Here is a 20,568-nt window from a genome sequence, read left to right as displayed (position 1 = left end):
CCAGCCAACATGGCAACCGCACGACCTGTACCTGCGTTTTCTTTGCTTGAACAAACTTCTTAGAAAACTGCAGTAATTATTTAATGTAGCTCCAATTTAATTATATATCCGGTATCACTGACTCACTAAATATTTCAAGAAACATGTTTATCTACACCTGGTAACTGGATTTACGCTTCTTAATAAACGAGTATCGTATAGCCTATATCTTCGTATTATGTATACATCATAATGTATTTTGCTTGTTGTATTCCTATTAATAGTAATTGTAGTATCGATATTTTTCTTCTGTTAGGCATGTTCGGGATAGGAATCAGGCAGTTATTTAAAATCGGGTCATCCCGCTATTTAGAGAAGTGAATCCGTAACTGAAATAGAGCATAATCGCTTTTTGCCATTGTACATTCACAACGAAACTATTGGGAAAAATTTGCCAAATTTTGCGAAGCAGTTGTAATTGCAACTTGAATTCCTTATGCGTGATGCATACACTGAAAGTGTTTGTGATGCATAACAAAATTCTTGGTCTCAGTATGGAAATAAGGATGGAGCTGGCGGGTGGCGCGCGTGTGCGCGGCGGTGTGTGCATGCATTAGGATGCGCGTTCCTGCGTTTGACGTTTATATCAGGCATCCGTGCCATTGGGCGGCAGCAGAAGAGCCGGGTCAGCTGATCGGTGGGGATGCGACGGGCTTTAATGAGTCGTCTCTAGTAAGAATACTTTGCCCATCCCCGATGTGGGACTGCGTGATAATAATATTGATTTTCTTTTCTGCTGGGCATCTCAGGGGGAAAATTCAGTACCCCTTGAAGGGAACAGCTCTCCTGTCGTAAAACGCCTGGTGGAGTACCATTACCAGAGATTCTCCCTACATGGGCGTCATCAGTGCGCAAGGGTAGGGACCTCAAACTGTTGGAGTGTGGGGTGTAAGGTGTGAACGGCTGGCTTCTGCTTCCTCTTTTTTTGTCCTTTTTCTCTTTCGGTGGAGCGGTCCCGGCCGCGTCCTCAGCTTCGCCCCCTTTGCCGGCGGCAGTAACGGGCGATGGCGGAGTGCGAGAGGAAGACGCTGTCACCCCTGGAAGCGGCCCGCTCCCGTTACGAGAGCCTGCAGATCTCGGACGATGTGTTTGGGGAATCGGGGGATGACAGCAGCGAGAACCCTTTCTACAGCACTTCTGGGGACTCCAACTCAGATAACTACACCTCGGAGATCAACGCCGACGACATTAGGATCTGCGAGGTTGGCAGCAGCCACCCTGGAGCATCGGGACCCAATACCCTAGAAGAGGAAGGCTGGAGCGATACCCTCCGAGACATTACGGTGCCCTCCTATAAGGGGACATGTGGTATGTCGTTTAAGGAATATGCTTCAAATGCAATAATGTGAGCAGATATTAACTGGTGAAAATCATTAGCCAGACATAAGGCATCGTGTGGTTATTTGGGGTTAAAGGATGCTTTGCGTACGTGCGAGCGAAAAGGCAGTAAGATATTTATACTCGCTATCTTTTAATAATTCATATATATGGCCTTAGATATCCTATTTTTAGTGACGGGACTAAAATTCCCCCCACCTTTCCCACGGTAAAGTTGCATTACGGGATGCTCACAGACCCCAGGAAAGGAGCCGTTTCACCGGTGTTCGTTTGGACATTATCTCGGGTTTGCCTTGCAAAATATGCATAACCTGCGTGGAAGTAAAAGAAAGCGTGTTACCATAAATAAGGACCTTATTACAAAGGCTCGGGTCTCCACTTGCATGCCGCTTTTGGCCATTAAACAGTCCGTATGTAGGGTAGGTGTGTGTGTGTGATGCTGAGAGATCCGACCGGACTCCCACTTTGCGTTAAGCACCGGGGCGCTGGAGACTCGGGTGCCGTATTTCCCCCAGAAAATATACGCGGCGGCGATTTATACGGCAGCAGCGGTGCCACTTACGGTCATTGGGATTTTATATGCGGACAATGGAGGGGAGCTGTGGGGGCTCCGAGAGATGATCACCGTGCCCCCCCCCTAAAAATACCACTGGTTAAAAATATCCGTCACGGATTGTACATTTTAATTAATTACCAATCGCCTTTCCCTGTATTTCCTAAGAAACCCCAAAGCGTAGACTTTTATTGCCCACGGATTTGGTTTTAAGGGTATGTATGATTGATAAAAAAAAAATAAAAAAACATGTAGGGAGAAAAGGCAAGAATATGTGATTTTTTAAATGACAAAATTCCTTAAAGAGGGTGGCAGACATGCGCCTTGGGGAAGCGAAGCCCAACCGCCTCGGTACTGCCGTGGATCTTCTGGAAACTTCATGATAATGTTACACGGTGACAAATGCGCGTGGGACAAAGTCACCTGAACTCCCCCCCCCCCCAGTACAAACGGGACCGTATATGAATTATTATGCGTGCATATCGTGACGCCTCCTTGGTGAAGCCGCTGCGCTCCTGACTGTGTGGTTTTATTTGTTTTATGCGCCGGTTAAATTCCCCCTGCGGGGGGGGGGGGGGGGAGTGAAAGAGCATCTGACCCCCGGGGCCATCACGACTGGGGGGTGGCATATTTTACCTAGTGTCGCTTTTGCTAACAGCCAATTTATCGGGTAAAAGTCGCTACAGTTTACCCCAACAGGTATCAGTGAAACAAACTGTCACCCTGGCCCCCATGCCCCCCCCCGGGCAGAATGCCGTGCATGAAGGCGATTAACTGCTCGGCTTTGGGAGAGACTCCGTTGCAGACTAACAGATGGTTACCTTGATGACTGAGTAAACGCTGGCTGCCTTTCTTCCTTCTTGGGTGAACTGCTCTTGCTATAGGGTGGGTGAGCGTGTCTCATGTGACCTTCACCCTGTGAGGAAAAGCGGAATACAGCCGCTGAAGCCGAGAACCCAGCCCTCTGTGGTGTTAGCTGTCCTGCACATCAGAGCCGCACGCTCGTGACCCAGACAGAACCCCAGGAAACCAATAATGTGCCAGGGTGCGCTGACAGACTGCGGGACACAACCTGTTGTTTGGGCATCTGTCAGGCAGCTACAGACGTGTGAGGACAGGTTCCCCGCATCCTGCACTGTCCTTCAGGAGGAGATAGAGGAGCATTTCCATCTCACGCTCAGATGACAGGGATGTTGGGCTTTGTTGGTGTGCCCCCCCCAGTATCGTTTCTCATGGATGGGGCTTGTATGCCGCACTACGGTGTTCTCGTACCATTGATCATAGAACTGTATCGGCCAGATCTTTAATGACCTTAATGAACATAGAGTATCACAGCCACATGCTGGAGGTCAGGTCAAATGGCATTTTACACTTATGGTGTTAATGCAACTGGGTGTGGGTTCACAGCCCACTGTCTTGATCAGAAGGGGAAATAGCCCTCTCTCCCCCCCCCCCCCGGGGCCTCTTACCTTATCCTGCTCACAGTTGGACTGGCTGCCACTGGCGGGAGGTGTTGCAGACTGTCCCCACTGTTACCCAGAGATGCCAGCTGATGTGAGGGCGGGGTGTGCCATCTGTCTGGGGGGGGGGGTGCAGTCCTCATAGGCAGTGTCCTTGGCCAGTAGGTGATGCGTTTCAATACAGTCTGCTTGATATTGAAACACAGACATTTATTAACCCCAGGACAGGCATACCCGACACGGAGGTGGGGGCAGCAGTAGGTGAATGAGACCGAAGGGCCCCCACTCCGGCAGCAGTATCAGTGCTCGCCTTCGAAGGCTCTTTATAATCCAGTGCTTTGGCTGTGAGGCATTTTTCATTCTGTCTTTTTATTTCAGGGAGTGAGACACATTCTGTCTTTGTGTTTCAAAGTGTGACACTCCATGCCAGCAGTTGTGTGGGGATTTGCATTTTTATGTTTATCAGGCAAATTTACGCAGTGCAGCGTACATTTCAGAAAGCAGGGTCAGTGTTTGGAGCACCTGGGGTGGGGGACAAGGGCCCTGCTTAGGGGCCCAATGGTGATATAAACTTTGGGATTTGAACCTACGACCTTCCGATAACTGTGTCCCTGAGCTACACAGCCCTCCTGGATTCACTGTTATCATCCGGGAAATGTGACCCACAGAGTGGGAGGGGAAGGCAGGACGTGTGAGTCTGTGACATCAGCGAGACTAATGGGAGCAGCGGCCCCCTGAGGCCTGAGCTACGGCGCAATACGCATGCATTGGTGCCTGAGGGGATTGACATGGAAATGAAAAGGAAAATGAAGAGATCGGCACCTCTGAGAGAGAACGCAGAGATGGAAAAAGACTATGCCAGTGTTTCGGGCAGCGGCGTTCCCGACAATTGATTTCTGGTTGCTAAATGTTATTTTAAATTGATGGGGCAGGTGCTTGGAGGTGTTGGGTGGTGTGCGGCCGGTGCTTGGGCAGCAGTGTGCGGCCGGTGCTTAGGCGTGTGCGGCAGTGTGCGGCCGGTGCTTGGGCGTGTGCGCCAGTGTGCGGCCGGTGCTTGGGCGTGTGCGTCAGTGTGCGGCTGGTGCTTGGGCGTGTGCGGCAGTGTGCGGCTTGGGCGTGTGCGGCCGGTGCTTGGGCATGTGCGGCAGTGTGCAGCCAGTGTGCGGCCGGTGCTTGGGCATGTGCGGCAGTGTGCAGCCAGTGTGTGGCCGGTGCTTGGGCGGCAGTGTGCGGCTGGTGCTTGGGTGTGTGCGGCAGTGTGCAGCCGGTGCTTGGGCGTGTGCGTCAGTGTGCGGCTGGTGCTTGGGCGTGTGCGGCAGTGTGCGGCTTGGGCGTGTGCGGCAGTGTGCGGCCGGTGCTTGGGCATGTGCGGCAGTGTGCAGCCAGTGTGCGGCCGGTGCTTGGGCATGTGCGGCAGTGTGCAGCCAGTGTGTGGCCGGTGCTTGGGCGGCAGTGTGCGGCTGGTGCTTGGGTGTGTGCGGCAGTGTGCGGCCGGTGCTTGGACGTGTGCGGCAGTGTGCGGCCGGTGCTTGGGCGTGTGCGGCAGTGTGCGGCCAGTGTGCGGCAGTGTGCGGCCGGTGCTTGGGCGTGTGCGACAGTGTGCGGCCGGTGCTTGGGCGTGTGCTGCAGTGTGCTGCAGTGTGCGGCCAGTGTGCGGCGTGTGCGGCCAGTGTGCGGCGTGTGCGGTGATGCCTCCGTGGAGCTCAGAGTTCTGCAGGACAGTTGACGATTGGCGCTAATGCGTATGCTTCAGAAAAGGCCGTGGAGTGGGGGGACAGCGTGTCTCCAGGTGCAACCCGTTGGCCAAGAATCGACTCGGAACCAGAAACCGAACGAGTACAAGTGGCTGGGATCGCAGGTCCAGTTCAGCATCTGATTCACAGTTCATCATGGCAAAACTTTGGTTTAATCTTCCATCCATCAACATACTGAAATCATTTATCCAGTTAGAGGTGGGTGATTTGGGAAAGTTTAAGGTCGCCCTGAATAGGGCACCAGCAGATGACTGTTCATTAATTAGCAAGGTGTCGTGTAGTTTTAATAGAGTTGGATATTTAATTGCCCTGCTTAAGGCCTTTATATCGGCCACCAACCCCCCCGTCCCTCCAACAACAAGATGACCCAAATAGCAGTTTCTTAAATGTGTTAGAAAAATTTGCTCGGATTAAGCAAAGCTGTTATTTTGACAGCCGTGTTTAAAATTTTAAAATAAAAATCGCTCCTGTAATGGAATCTCATGGCAGATAATCCCAAACGCAGCCCGCTAAGGCTCTCAAACACATTTTGTACATGAACCTTAAAGCTTCCTGCATTGTGGCCCCAAATTGTGAAATCCTCTCCAATTCCCACATGTTCTTGGATTTACCTGCCGTGTGTCCTCTCTTCGGATGAAGGTGCATTCCTGTGTTCTCGCGAGAGCCGTTCGTCTTTAGCTGAGGGAATCCCTGGAAACGTGTCAATGACACAGGAACAACCGAACTGGAAAGATATCAGCAAAACTGCCACCACTGTATCTGAACGACACCCCAGTTTGACAGGCACGTAACAGTGGCCAGATCTGCTTAGTGTATCTGGAGATAGAACCTGCAGTTTTTTTTTGATGAATGCATTCCCATCCCATCCCTCTGAGAAGGCCATCAAACAGAAGTCATAAAGCTGTCTGCCATGCCCTCAGTAAGGCATGTCCTGCTCCGCTACAAAGGCACAACCAACATTTTTCAAAGTCCAGCTATGGGTGAACATTTCAGTCTAATTTATGTGCAGAAACAACACTGGACTTTAAAAAATCCACACCAAATCCAAACATAAAATATAAATGTTCAGGACATGCATTAAAAAACACGATCTTGCCCTTCTGCCTTTCCTGAAGGCCCAGTAAGTGTGGGCTTTTCCACCATGTCTGCTCTGTACACGGAAGATGCTTCCAGCAGATACTGATGCTGATGGCAGTAGAGGCGTGTGGAGCTCCATGGGTTAATGATCCTTACCTGTCACCAGTAGGTCGTGGGTTCTAATCCCGTGACAGAATGAACATTACCATTAGGTCCTTGAGCAGAGCCTTTAGTCCCGCCTGCTCAGGAGATGCTGACTGACCCTGCATCCCTTTGGATAAATGTGTCTGAAATGCTGACATCGGTTTTGTATCAACATTTTTTTTAAGGGGGGAGCTTTGTGCCGCGTCACGTGACACAGAACATAGGATGCATTCCTAAAAGTGAGCGGGTTCCCGCTACCAGACTGGTGGGACCCTCGAGGTAGGAAGGGAATCGTCGTCCTGAATGAAATGGGCTGATATCCTTCCTAATCTGAGTGTAAGGTTGGCAGAGTAACGCCTAGGTCATACTTCACCTTTCAGCGTGCGCTTTTAGGCTGCGGATGGTCGTTCACGTGGCAGTTTGTATTCAGACTAGCCTTGACTGCGGTTGCGGACGGTCACGGTCGGAGCTACGTACAGCAGTGATACTCCACCAGACCAGCAGAGGGCGCGTGTACAAACACAAATATTAAAGTTATTAATCAAGACTTATGCGATATTACGGTAATAAGGTTATACCACAGTATTTTGAAATCCTTAAGATTCAACCCCAACCCCCCCATTTTATTGCCAAGACTTCAATATGCTGCAATAGTGCTGTATTTTAAATGACCCTCCTCATACAGCTGCTCGCATAGCTAGGACAACAACAATAATTCTTCTTCTTCTACTCTTTCGTCGTTGACTGCTGATCTGTGAAAGTCCACGCTGCCACCTACTGGAAACACCTAATCAATTACCTTGCACATGTGCGGTTCATGCGCATGGACACGCACAGTTACTGCTAGATATAAAAATGTGGGCTGCATGCGCACCAACCACAGTCCCCCCCCAGCTAACCCTTCATGCTGGAATTTACGTGATGCCCCTTTGTCCGCGACCGCAACCACAGATGGAAAAGCGAAGTATGAATCGGCTTTAAGGGGCAGGCATCTGACCACGGAGCAAAAAGTCTCATGACCAACATGAATAATGTTATGGAGTGTAAAAGTTCAGGGAAAGAACTGCCCGGCCATTCAATCAGACATCCAGTCTGACGCATCCGCCTTCCAGAATGGGAATTCAGTTACCATGGTAACACTCATCAACCGACATGCGGGGGAGTGTAATGTGGGGGAGGGTTCCGAGAATTTTTCTTTCTTTTTTCCAAAAGTGCATGGATTAAGTTCAAATCAGTTTCCAGTTTATAAATTAATCGTTTTTTGGTACCCGTGCTTGAAAACACGATTTCAGCATAATTTCTGCCTAGAAAGACTCCCTGTGAAGCACGAAAGCGTGTGTCAGGTTAGCGCTGGGGTGTGACTAATGTCTTCCCCCCCGCCGGCGGAGAGGGACCCCGGTGTCACATCCTTGTCCTACAACCTTGATCGGCTGGCAGCTTCTGGTCAAACGAGCGGCCCACAGAGAGCTGCCACAACGTCCCATTTTAGATACAGAGATGTCTTCAGCTTGGCCTTCGCGTTGCTCTTCGCGCTCGAGTGGAAGCCAAGGTGTCACCTCCTCTGAGAAACCGTGTCCAAGCTGGTCCAGGTCCGCTGCATTTCGCTGAGAGTGACTGTAAACGGTCCACTTCTTCCAGCGTTTTCACCTCCTCAGAATCTTCTCCAGGTTATTAGGATTTGGGTTTGGTTGATGTCCCGTTGACGTCCTGAAGGCGATATCCTGCTGTTAGTAGCCATTACCTCTGACTACTGTTACACGATTCCCCTCTCTTAAAATTGTTGATAATTGTACAGGCTTTCATAACCACTAATCCTTCAAACTTAAAAAGTTTAATTTGATAAAACTTAACTGAGAAATCGCTAAAAATTTTGCGGGAGCTAATAATAGCTGCCAACTTTTATCATATATGAATTTAGCTTCGGTTTTGTTTTGGGCCCTGAAACCTTTAAAAACACACAAACACAGAGAGCTGAAATTCTATCCTGTTTAGGAATTAAGTTCCGCAGAGCTGGGGTGATTACCTGGGGGTATTTAGGACTTACTCAACTGGGATCACTGGATTCTGTAGTAATTACCAGGGGGTATTTAAGACTTACCCAACTGGGATCACTGGATTCTGTAGTGATTACCTGGGGGTATTTAGGACTTACCCAACTGGGATCACTGGATTCTGTAGTAATTACCAGGGGGTATTTAAGACTTACCAAACTGGGATCACTGGATTCTGTAGTGATTACCTGGGGGTACTTAATACTTACCCAACTGGGATCACTGGATTCTGTAGTGATTACCTGGGGGTACTTAAGACTTACCCAACTGGGATCACTGGATTCTGTAGTGATTACCTGGGGGTACTTAAGACTTACCTAACTGGGATCACTGGATTCTGTAGTGATTACCTGGGGGTATTTAAGACTTACCCAACTGGGATCACTGGATTCTGTAGTGATTACCTGGGGGTACTTAATACTTACCCAACTGGGATCACTGGATTCTGTAGTCTCCAGAATAAATTTTCCTTCAATGAAGTTCCCTTTGCGAGATATAAGGGTTTTTGTCAGAGGAGTCCTATTCTGTGTCTGGCTCATGCTGACCTTTTGCCCTGACGTAAAGTTGGAATGTTCTAGGTTGAAACGTCGCAAAGCGAGGAGCCTTTGTAAAACTTGACTTGGCGGGTTAGCGGAAGCAGGTGTGTCGCCGTGAATTCTGATCGCGTGTCTGCGTGTGGATGTCCGTCTGTCTGCAGGCCCCATGCAGCGCATGTCGGCCACGGCCACAGCCATCGACTTCTTCCAGCTCTTCGTGCCCGACAACGCCATCCAGAACATGGTGACGCAGACCAACATGTACGCCAAGAAGTACCAGGAGCGCTTTGCCAGCGAGGACGGCTGGCGCCCCGTGACGGTGCAGGAGATGCGCGCCTTCCTGGGCTTTGTTTGCTCCACCGGCGTGCACCGCTGCGAGTCCGTCCTCAGCATCTGGAGCAGCGGCTTCTTCGGGAACCGCAGCATCGCGCCGCGCATGAGCCAGACGCGCTTCGAGAAGATCCTCAAGTACTTTCATGTGGTGGCCTTCCGCTCCAGCCAGGGCAGCCAAGGCCTCTACAAGATCCAGCCCTTCCTGGATTGCCTGCAGCAGGCTCTCACCTGCACCTTCCGGCCCTCACAGACTCAGGTGAGGGGGGGCCCTCCATCTGCCCGATATACCCGCCTCCCCCCTAAAAAAAAACACAAACATTATGACTGTGTAAACATGCTGAGTGCCCGGGCTCACTCAGATATTTATCTACTCATTTATTAAATATAAATATTAATCGGATAACTCATTAGATATTAATTAGATATCTTCACCCACCTCCACAACATCTTCTTTTGTGATTTTTAAAACTTACTTGTCGTTGATTTACTACTTTTTTTTAACCGTCGTTCGTCAAAGAGGTCCGTTACACAGGATCACAGAGTGGGCACTGTTTAAGGTGTATAAGGGATCGCTTTAAACAGCAGTTCTGAGATCAGAAATTAAACCAGACTGTGAACCCCCCCTCACCCCCACTCATCTGCCCTACCTAAGCAGGTCAAAATGGCCCAGACACTTTGGGGTCCCTGGCAAGGTGAGCAGAGGGCAGTTTCACCACCAGGAGATAACCTGTACTGAGCTTTTTCCTGGAGATTTAAATATGCGCCGCAGATGAGTTTGAACACAGTCCCTCTCTGCCTCAGACGTCGCACAGCGCATGACCAGGATGTGCTGATTAATCTGATGGCCTACCTGAAATACAAAGTTAGTAATGGGACACTGAGATCTTGCAGTTAAATGCTGTTGAAATTTAAATATTAGGGGTAACTAATTATGTGGCATTTATTATCGGAAACACCCTTTCTGAAAGTGTGCTCTTACAAACTGAACAATACATTGCGATCGTCCGCAGTCCCGTAAATTATCACGTAGCTGTGAGCGTGAGTCTGATTTACCGTGTGCCGCTCCAGTTTGGGAGTCATGCGTTGCATTTCATGCGCGATACCTGCTAGCTGAGTGGGCGTCGGAGTGCGGCAGTGTGTAGGGGGTTAAATGCGTCACTAGAGCTGGCAGCTTTAAAACCAGGCATCTGATATTTGACCCTGTAAACACTGATAGGCTGCTGCCTTGACAGTAGAGCTAATAGCTAACCAGCTAAGCTCTGTGTTTGTGTGTGTGCTCACAAACATACGCCGGAGACCCGCGAGATCCCATCTGCGCCTAAAGCCATCCCACTGGTCCATGGGAGGCCTGCTGGTCGCCAGGGCTGGCCAGCCGGGCCTCGTGACACGTCGGCCATCCCCGGGGAAGTGACTCGTCACGCTAAGTTACACTAAAGCTCAGAGCGTGTTGGCAAGATGCCGCACGGCGCCCAGCTCTTCTCTGGGAGACCGTATCTGTGTGCCAAACGAAATAGCGTGAGCCAGAGCTAGACCGCGCAACCACCGGCCATTTATGTGGTTGCTAGGGACGGAGGTTCTCTGTTTTGCATGGATCACTGGTCTAGATCACCTCCATCAGCACACACGGTTACGGGTCACTCCGCCATGTTGGTTAGTGAACGCAGACGGGCAGTGTGCGGGGCAGCCTGTTTCTGCTAATGAGGACCTCCCTATGAGATCACATGGCAGGGTGTAGTGAGTGGCACCTTGGGTGGGGGGGTGGTCTCAGCATTGAGGACAAGCACGCGTTTCATAATACACACACACACCCCCCCCCCCCCCAGCCCGTGGGTGACTCAGTGACAACCACGGCAGACGGCTCGTCACACGCAAGCTGTGTTTTATTGGAAGCCATCCTCACTATCCCTGCTGTCCTCACTGGGACTTTGCTGTTATATTCACTCTATTTAGAGCCAAATCGAGGTGGTTTCACTGAACTACATTGGCTCATATTTTGTCTTAAAAAAAGATAACTTTTGTTAATTGCCTTACACAAACTTTTTCAGAAAACAAAGGGATGTCTGAGGTCTTCAAGGAGATGCATATCTCCTTGTTATTGGCCACAGTCTGTGAATACTGACGCAGAAGCGGTCTGCTAATTATCAGAAGGTTTCTCATTGCAGTGTGGCTACCTGACCATTGCCAGCATCTGTGCAGCCTGCTACACGATAAAGGAAATCCTTTAGCATGCATAAATATTAAATTGTGGTATATGCAACCTACAAATGGCTCCAGTTTCAAATGCGCTTGTCTACATCAGTGTTTCCCAATCCAGTCCTTGGAGACCCACAGACGGTCCACGTTTTTGTTCTCTTGCAACTCCCTGTCAATCAGTTCATGTTTTTGCTCCGTACCAGGAGCTGAGAGGAAGCAAAAACGTGGAGTGTCTGTGGGTCTCCAAGGACTGGAATGAGAAACATTGGTCTAGACCATGGGGAAGCGGTAAAAGTGGCGGCATTTACCATCACTCAAGCAACACAACAAACCCACCGCAGGAAACCACATACACCAGGAAGTTAGGCATTGACCCGTTTACTTGATAAGCACAAGGGGGCACATCGGTTAATGTAAACATGAGGTTGAAAGTCTGTGCTCTTCTGCATCTTGCCCAGGTATTGCATGAGCCCCTGATTGACGAGGACCCCGTTTTCATCACCACCTGTACCGAGAGAGAGACACGCAAGAGGAAGAAACGGAAATTCAGCCTGTGGGTGCGCCAGTGTACCTCTACGGGGTTCATCTGCCAGGTGGGAGGCCGTTCAGGAACAGGGTGCTCACCGCTGCCCCCCTAGAGGCATAACCGTGGTTAAGGCAAACCGTCACCATTTAAATACAAAGCTGTGTACCTGGAGTTGGAACAGTGCGTGAATCAGAGAAATCTGTGATTCAGAGCAGGAGGGAGTGACAACGTCCCTGTAGATCACGGCCGGTGAGAAGGTCCCTGTAGATCACGGCCGGTGAGAAGGTCCCTGTAGATCACGGCCGGTGCGAAGGTCCCTGTAAGATCACGGCCGGTGAGAAGGTCCCTGTAGATCACGGCCGGTGAGAAGGTCCCTGTAAGATCACGGCCGGTGAGGACATCCCTGTAGATCACGGCCGGTGAGAAGGTCCCTGTAGATCACGGCCGGTGAGAAGGTCCCTGTACATCACGGCCGGTGAGAAGGTCCCTGTAAGATCACGGCCGGTGAGGACGTCCCTGTAGATCACGGCCGGTGAGAAGGTCCCTGTAGATCACGGCCGGTGAGAAGGTCCCTGTAGATCACGGCCGGTGAGAAGGTCCCTGTAGATCACGGCCGGTGAGAAGGTCCCTGTAGATCACGGCCGGTAAGTCACTGCAGATCATGGTGAGACTGCAGGCAGGTGTGTTTGGACACGCATTCCAGCTCCGGACTGGAGCTGATGTCGGGAATGTGGGGGCTTGCTGGGAAGGCACTGCAGCTTTCTGCATGCTGATGGCCCCCCACTAGTGATTGCAGCCAGGCCTGGCTGCGGGCAGGAACATGGTGCGATGCGTCCTGGTCGCTGCTTAGACACTGAACACAAGAAGCAAACTGAAACTGTCCTCAGACCTGCAAATTCAATGAAGAGGATATGAAGGTATAAATGGTGCAGATGGGATGGCATAACTATGGTAACATCGCACTTCTAACAGGAAGCCATTTAGGGTGAGGGACATCTGGCCAATTGGCTCCCCCACCATCCTTCCAGTCATGGAATAAAAAGCCATATGACCCCCCCCCCCCTGTTGCTGGATTAATAGTAAGCGGGTGGGGATTCCCAGAACAAACTTTTTTATTCATTGTCATTTTGTTATGCTTTGATCACAAAGGGGGGGGGGGGTGTTTTGCGTGGGATGCTGTGTCTCTGACTGCAAGGTCACCAACCCCGGGACGGCTGGGTAATTTGGCCATGGGGCCCCTGACCGGGGGTCTTTAACCCCCCCTCTGGCCCTCTGCTTTATCCTTGAAAGACCAGCCTGTCACCTGCGATCGCTGGGAACCAAAATGCCGCGCAGAGAAGCGGAATGGAGCCAAATCTAAAATCCTTCCTTGTTGTCACCTTCTAATTAGGAAAAAGTAGCCGTAAGACGATGATGCACTCCTATAACGATGTTAACAATCAGCACCCTGACTGGAGATCATACTCCAAGCAGGGCTCTTCATTAAGCTATGGATGTAGAATAACTCTGTAAATAAAATCCAGACGTGTAACATGCATGTTCGCGTGTTACATTAGGCAGTAGGGTCACACAAGGTGCTTAAGTAGGGGTGCTGTTAGTGGGTTTCTTTTCCATTGACATTTTTCTTTCGGCCAGCAGGTGGTGTAACAGTTAAGGAACTAGAGCTGGCTGTTGCAATTTTTAGAGCAGATTATTCTAGTGTATATTCCGCAGTGTTAATCAGTGTTTTCCAAACAAGTCCTCGAGGACCCACTGATGGTCCATGTTTTTGCTCCCTCCCAGCTCCCGGTAGCAGCAAAAACATGGACTGTCTGCGGGTCCCCGAGGACCAGATTGGGAAACACTGGTGTTAATGAATGGAAATGTAAGGTGTGCATATGTCTTATAAAAGACTCCATCATGCTTGTTCGCTCTCTCAGAAGCTCATTAGTAAACCCAGAGTCTTCTCCTCTTCCCCTTGTGTGCTTCTCAGATCTACGTCCACCTGAAGGAGGGCCTGGGTCCAGATGGGTTGGACACGCTGAAACATAAGCCACAGCTCCACAGCCTGGTGGCCCGGCAACTCTGCCAGAACCTGACAGCTCAGAATGCCATCATCTTCACGGGCCCCAGCATCACCAGTCTGAACCTCTTCCAGGAGTTCCAGAAGCAGGGTACGGACTCTCGGCTTCTCAGCACACCGTGTCCATTCTTCAGCACACTGCTGCCCCCTTCTGGCCAGTTGCAGTGCATCGTTTTATCCTGTCCACCATCCAGTAATAGAGATCTTCTTCCACCATGGAGATTGCTGACCATCCTCTAATAACGTCCTCCAGATGAGAGGGAAAGATTGAGTTTGTATCTCATCCATAAAGTAGGATCCATCGTATGCCTCCTTGCGTGCCCCGCTCCCGGCAGGATCAATCTCACGCTCTGCAAAGATGATTCCGATCATCCTCGGCAGCCGCCAGCTGCATGGGGGGGGGGGGGGGGGGCTAGGCTCCTGGAACAGCATTTAGATGCTTCTCTGTCAGGCTCGCCTTAATTACAAAGTTCGCCGTGGGCTGTCCTTCTGACGTCCTTTACGAACAGCGAATGGGCTCTCTGTGCCACCTGCCATATCACGGACAGCCTTGTCTGTTTACATGCCACATGATGAGAATAGAGGCCTTTATTCTCACACACACACATACACACGCTTACAGTAGATGCAGAGCAGGGTAATACACAAATGTAGAGAATAAAAGAGCTACAAGAATCCCAGGTGCCAAAGACAGTCAGCACTGTTGCCGTTAAGGGCATCCATTATTGTGCACCAGAAAATTGCTCCTCTTGTTCCACTGTTAATTGAGTCCTCTGAGAAACATGGGCCCCTTGCCCGTGGTTCCTCCTGTGTACAGGCTGGAGCTGAGGCTCACTGTCGCCTGTCCCCACAGGCATCTATTGCTGCGGCTTGCTGAGCTCAAGGAAGAGTGACTGTACTGGCCTCCCGCAGTCTATGCTGGCGACGACCGGCGGGCCGCCGCAGCGAGGACAGTCGCGCATCAAGATGAATGGCGACATGTCCCTCATCAGCTGGTACAACAAGGGCCACTTCCGCTTCCTAACCAACGCCTACTCACCCACAAAGGAAGGTGAGGCCCAACTCACAGGAATAGAGAGGAACCAAAAACTCAGGAGGAACATAACCTCTGGGGGCCCAAGGTCGACAGGCTGCCCGACCCCCTAAGCATGCTGGCCTTATAGAATACAATGAGAATGAGTCTGCATTAACACAGGCAGGGTGTGAACCGTCCGTCAGTGAGCCAGTTCTCCAGGCAGGTCTGTGTGAGCTGGCAGATCCTAGGCCACACCCACGGTGTCACAGTACGTAAGACACGCCCACAATGTCACAGTATGTAAGTCACACCCACAATGTCACAGTATGTAAGTCACACCCACAATGTCACAGTATGTAAGTCACACCCACAGTATCACAATATGCAAGCCATACCCTCCAATGTTACAGTTCATAATCCACACCCACAGTGTCACAGTATGTTAACCACACCCACATTGTCACAGCATGTAAGCCACACCCTCCAATATCACAGTATGTAAACCACACCCCCAGTGTCACGGTATGTAAGCCACACCCTCCAATAGCATAGTATGTAAGCCACACCCTCCAATATCACAGTATGTAAGCCACACCCTCCAATATCACAGTATGTAAACCACACCCCCAGTGTCACAGTATGTAAGCCACACCCCCAGTGTCATGGTATGTAAGCCACACCCTCCAATATCACAGTATGTAAGCCACACCCTCCAATATCACAGTATGTAAGCCACACCCCCAGTGTCACAGTATGTAAGCCACACCCCCAGTGTCACAGTATGTAAGCCACACCCCCAGTGTCACGGTATGTAAGCCACACCCACGGTGTCACTAGGTGTAAGTCACATCCCCAGTGTCCCAGTTCATAAGCAGCACCCACAGTGATACGATTCTGTAGGACTAATTTTGGAACCACATGATCAGCCAATGAGTCGAACTTTCTACCTACTTGAGCAGTGAGCACTTCCAGTCTCGTGGACCGTTTGTGTGTGATGCAAACACGGCGAGGCAGTATCAGCTGACACTGAGTGTACAGTTTACAAAGCAGGAGTACAGCTGCAAGGGTTTCTGGGTAAACTGAGTCATAGACGTATGCATGTGTAAAATTTCCTCTGCGTGGTAGAGGAAGCTCCTGTCTGACGTCTAATAACAGCCTGTTATCTTGTCAGGTTTGCTGTTACATGCTATTTCTGGGCACAAGATTCGGTTTAATATTAACCTGGTGTTTGTGTTTCACTGTGTCATGTCCGGTAGGTTTATTATAACCTGTCAGTTACTCACCATGCGGGTGACTTACCCATGTCTCCCTGGGGCTCAGAGCAGGGGGGGGGGGGGGGCATCACTGTCCCCCTGCTTGCTAAAAGACGGGGGCTTCTATTCTTGGCATACATAAGAATCACACATTGAAAAAGAAGTTTAAAATAAGTTTAAATGTTTTTTTAAATAGTAGTTCCTTTCCTAAAGCATCAGTCTGAAGCAGATTTCATGATAACTAAACATTTTGTCCTTTTACAAACACATCACAGCCATAGCGTATTTTATATAACCTGTGTTAGCACAGGTTTTGCACAATTCGACATGCCTGCATGAGATGACAAGCCCCTCCCCCTTCACTCAGACACGGACCGGGAATAAAGTCGGCTTTCAGAAGCGGCGTTCCAGTGCGTTATCGCCATTCGCGGACGCTGCTGATAGGGGCCCCGAGACGTCAAAGGGGGACATACAACAAGTGGATATGGCAGGAGATGGGGGGGGGGGAGAGAATCTCCAGAATGTTTCTCATGAATTAAACACGGGGACCATTTTCAGCATGGAAAAGGTTGCCATTTAAACATTTGCTTCATAACCCGCTGTAGCGCTCTGATTGCGTGTCCCACATCGGAGGGACCTGCTGCTGTTTCACTGTTAAAACTGGACAGTGTGGGGACAGCGGGCACACAGTAACAGCCCAGATACCCAGTTAGAATTTTGTGTGGCGATTTATGGTCCCATTTTAAGCCACGATATTATGGTCTGGCCTTATTCTCTGCCGTAAGTGGTACCTTCTCCAGAACCCACCGTTGGGGTCGTGGCTACACTCTCCGCTCTCACTTCAGCCGTGCTGTCAATGGGCATATCTGCTGGCTCCCCCCTGGTGGCGACTCCTTAACGCGCCCATAAATAATCGCTGGGTAGGCGAGAGCGCCATCGTGGACGGCTCGGCACCAGAAGACAAGGCTCACGGCCCGTGGGCGTGAAACGCAGCAGGCCGACACAGACTTAACTGGGCGAGGAGTTTTATCCGGCTGGGTTTTTAAATTTTTCCCCTGTAGACTGTAACACACCTCAGGTCAGTCAGTTTCTCCTCTAAAGAACTGGAATCATGCGATTGTTAGGAGCAAGAAATTGCTACTTGTTTGTAGCTGAATGGATCCACACAGACATGTGAATCCAAAACTCCCACACGTGCAGAGGTGTCGTCTTTCTTCTTATCAGAACCGCTTTCCTGTCCTCGCCTCATGCTGTTCAGTTTGTACCCATCCTCCTGTTCAGCACCACCCACCCACCACCCCCCGGGGACTGTCTGTACAGTTATGACATACACACCCCCCCGGGATCTTTTGACAGTAAAGACATTAATTTCTTCTAGATAATTCTGAGAACGGTGTAAATAGAAAAGTGCAGACAAACAAGCGAAACAGGGAACCTCACAGTCGATCAGGTGCCATGACATCCAGGCAGTCAAACTCATTATCTTGCATGCAAGTTCCCTAACTCATGTGAGTCCCGAATCAATATTGTGCCAGTACCATGGGTGGTGTTGGGGGCGGATTTGGTCCCAACCACTCTTGATTCCAAAGCTACACTCTTGGTCCTGCATGGGCATTGTTTTTTCCTGTATTTCACCCCAGGGGTGATCATCAAGCGGAAGAGCGGTGAGATCCCTTGCCCACTTGCCGTCGAGGCGTTCGCTGCCCACCTGGGCTACATCTGCAAGTACGACGACAAGTACAGCAAGTGAGTGATGGCGCACACCTCCCCCACCCGACACAAACACACTGCAACAACCGAGAGTGCGTCCGCAATCGCATGCCTGCTTGCTGTGTAGTAGTCAGTGTAGCGTGTGACATTAGCAGTATGTCTGAATCCGCAGTATGGATGAATCCATAGTCGAATGGTACCCAGGTGACACTACTTTCTGAAGCGTGTAACCGATGGACGCTACGCTATCCCACAAGGTCGCTGGAGCAGAAAAGAATGTCAGTTGCTTAGAAATTTTTATCCGAATGGCGAGATGTGTTGTCTCTGTACAAATTCAAAAACATTTCCCAGTTACATAAGTATGTATATTTTTCATTGATAGTTTTTAATACTTTTTCATTTTCGAAGAGGTTGAGCTACGAGAGAAACATTTGGGTGATTTAATATGCAAGATAGCAACCGCAGTGTGTCCAAGTACAATCAGTCCTGTTTCAATGCGACTCATGCATCCCCGAAAAGCCTTGCCTTCATTAAAATCTCATACTAAAATACACGCATCCAACGGGGAAAACTAAGAAATGAGACTCCAAAACTTAACAACTTACGCCAAACAAAACGATTTACATAATAAAAGCTGTGATACCAGTGGCCAATAACGTAAATATACTGACAGGATTAGTGTACTGGATGCGTATGTATATGCATTTTAAATAAGTAATAATAATAATAATAATCATCATTAATAAATTACATCATACACATTTCCTGTTGGTTTTATGTCTCACTAGAATTACCTAGTAACCGCTTCAGCTGAACATGCCAAACTTTCAGGAGGAGTGATGCTCAAATCAACGCTTCATGAACCATTTGCTATGTATTCTGACCCCACTAGATGGTGCTCTTAGTTTACTTAGATGATGCTCTAAACATGCCCAAACTGGGTCAGAAAATACAGCAAATGGTTCGTGAAGCGTCATTTTGGGCAACATGAGTCAGGAGTAGTCAGCCACAGCCACTATGCAACTGGACACGAGCGCGGCAGAGAGACCGCGGATTACGGTATGCGGAGGGGCACCGAAGGCGCCATGACTACAGACAGTCATAAATAATAAAATAAATGATAAAAGTAATTATTAAAAAGTGTTTTTTATATGGTAAATTCTAAAAATACTTGAGAAATTAAAACGTTGACCCATGCAATGCATCCATCCATCCATTTTCCAAACTGCTTATCCTACTGGGTCGCGGGGGGTCCGGAGCCTATCCCGGAAGGAATGGGCACGAGGCAGGGAACAACCCAGGATGGGGGGCCAGCCCATCGCAGGCCGTGCAATGCATGGATGTACAAAAAGTTTGATTCTTTTAGATGTGCAAACTGGTTTGACTAATTCAGAACCAGCTCAAAAGAACAATTTGTTCACCAGTTGGTCATTCACTTGGATGTTTTATGTGCAAGTAGTGCCAAGACCATATCACATTATACTTTGCATAGTGTTTTTCTCTCCAACTGAAAGTCCGCGTTGTATTGGACTTGGGTACTAATATATCAGTTGCGTTAGACCAGATTTGTGGTGCGATGTCACACATTGTAGCAGGACTGATGGTACATTCACTCCATTCTCATGCAAACATACAGTTGCATTTTCAACCCAAGTTAATATCACTGAGGCTCCACCCAGCCAGAACCCCCACAGCCAATGAAATTAAACTTCCCATAAGCCACCAATGGCCTGATTGGCCGAGGGGAGAAAGCTTGTCAGGCAATTAGCTAGGAAGGAAACCAGTGAAATATAACCGAATATCTTTATGCTGGAGATTTCCTGAGTAAATCAGCACCAGCTGCTTCCTCTCTAGGGTACAGCAGCAGTGTCCCTCAAGGATCCCATTCCCCAGCAGCTGTGTCACCAGCACCCCCCCTGCCCCCCTCCCTTCCAGGTACTTCATCTTCCATAAACCCAACAAGACGTGGCAGCAGGTCTTCTGGTTGACCATCAGCATCGCCATCAACAACGCCTACATCCTGTACAAGATGTCGGAGGCCTATCAGGTGAAGCGCTACAGCCGAGCCCAGTTCGGGGAGCGTCTGGTGCGGGAGCTGCTGGACCTGGACGACTGCTCACCCACCCAGTGAGGGCACGGGAGAGACTGGTCCGCCCACGCACACACACACGTACGCTCACCCGCACACACCCGCACACACTTTCCAGCATGCTCTCGCACCCACAGCCACACACGCACGGTCTCTCTCTCTCACGCCTGCTCTTCCTGAGCGCCCAATAAGAGCCCAGCCTCTGACTCTAGCCCCGCCTCCTCTGTCGTACCAAGTCGCATTCCAGTGGGTTCCAGAGGAACTGGGAACTCGTTCTGAATCTGGGAAGCAGGCTTCTGACCTTCGGCTCGGCAGATGAGACCCTCCAGCACACCCTTACCGGGGGGTTCTTCCTGGGTGCCACATCCTGCCCAAAAACGCCAAGTCACGCATCGCGTCGTAACCTCGCCGGTTGCATGCGGAAGATGTCTGAGT

General features: G+C 50.0%; 1 protein-coding gene across 3 annotated transcripts; it reads left to right on the top strand.

Moving 5' to 3' along the window:
* Positions 1 to 38: 38 nt before the first annotated feature.
* pgbd5 (piggyBac transposable element derived 5) lies at positions 39 to 20,313 on the top strand. Of its 3 annotated transcripts, none has more exons than XM_049006465.1 (8): positions 39 to 160; positions 789 to 1,347; positions 9,114 to 9,541; positions 11,937 to 12,071; positions 13,977 to 14,157; positions 14,920 to 15,117; positions 17,975 to 18,080; positions 19,980 to 20,313. In XM_049006465.1, exons 2-8 carry the CDS (start codon positions 1,044 to 1,046, stop codon positions 20,173 to 20,175), a joined length of 1,548 nt encoding a protein of 515 aa, XP_048862422.1. In that variant the 5' UTR covers positions 39 to 160; positions 789 to 1,043; the 3' UTR covers positions 20,176 to 20,313. The 3 variants fall into 3 exon arrangements, with proteins under 3 accessions (XP_048862422.1, XP_048862423.1, XP_048862424.1); XM_049006466.1 differs by lacking the exon at positions 39 to 160 and adding an exon at positions 546 to 676; XM_049006467.1 differs by lacking the exon at positions 39 to 160 and adding an exon at positions 648 to 664.
* Positions 20,314 to 20,568: the final 255 nt, after the last annotated feature.

The sequence above is a fragment of the Brienomyrus brachyistius genome, chromosome 3 (genome assembly GCF_023856365.1).
Source record: "Brienomyrus brachyistius isolate T26 chromosome 3, BBRACH_0.4, whole genome shotgun sequence".
NCBI classification, from domain to species: Eukaryota; Metazoa; Chordata; class Actinopteri; order Osteoglossiformes; family Mormyridae; genus Brienomyrus; species Brienomyrus brachyistius.
This window is presented reverse-complemented; position numbering and strand designations above follow the sequence as displayed.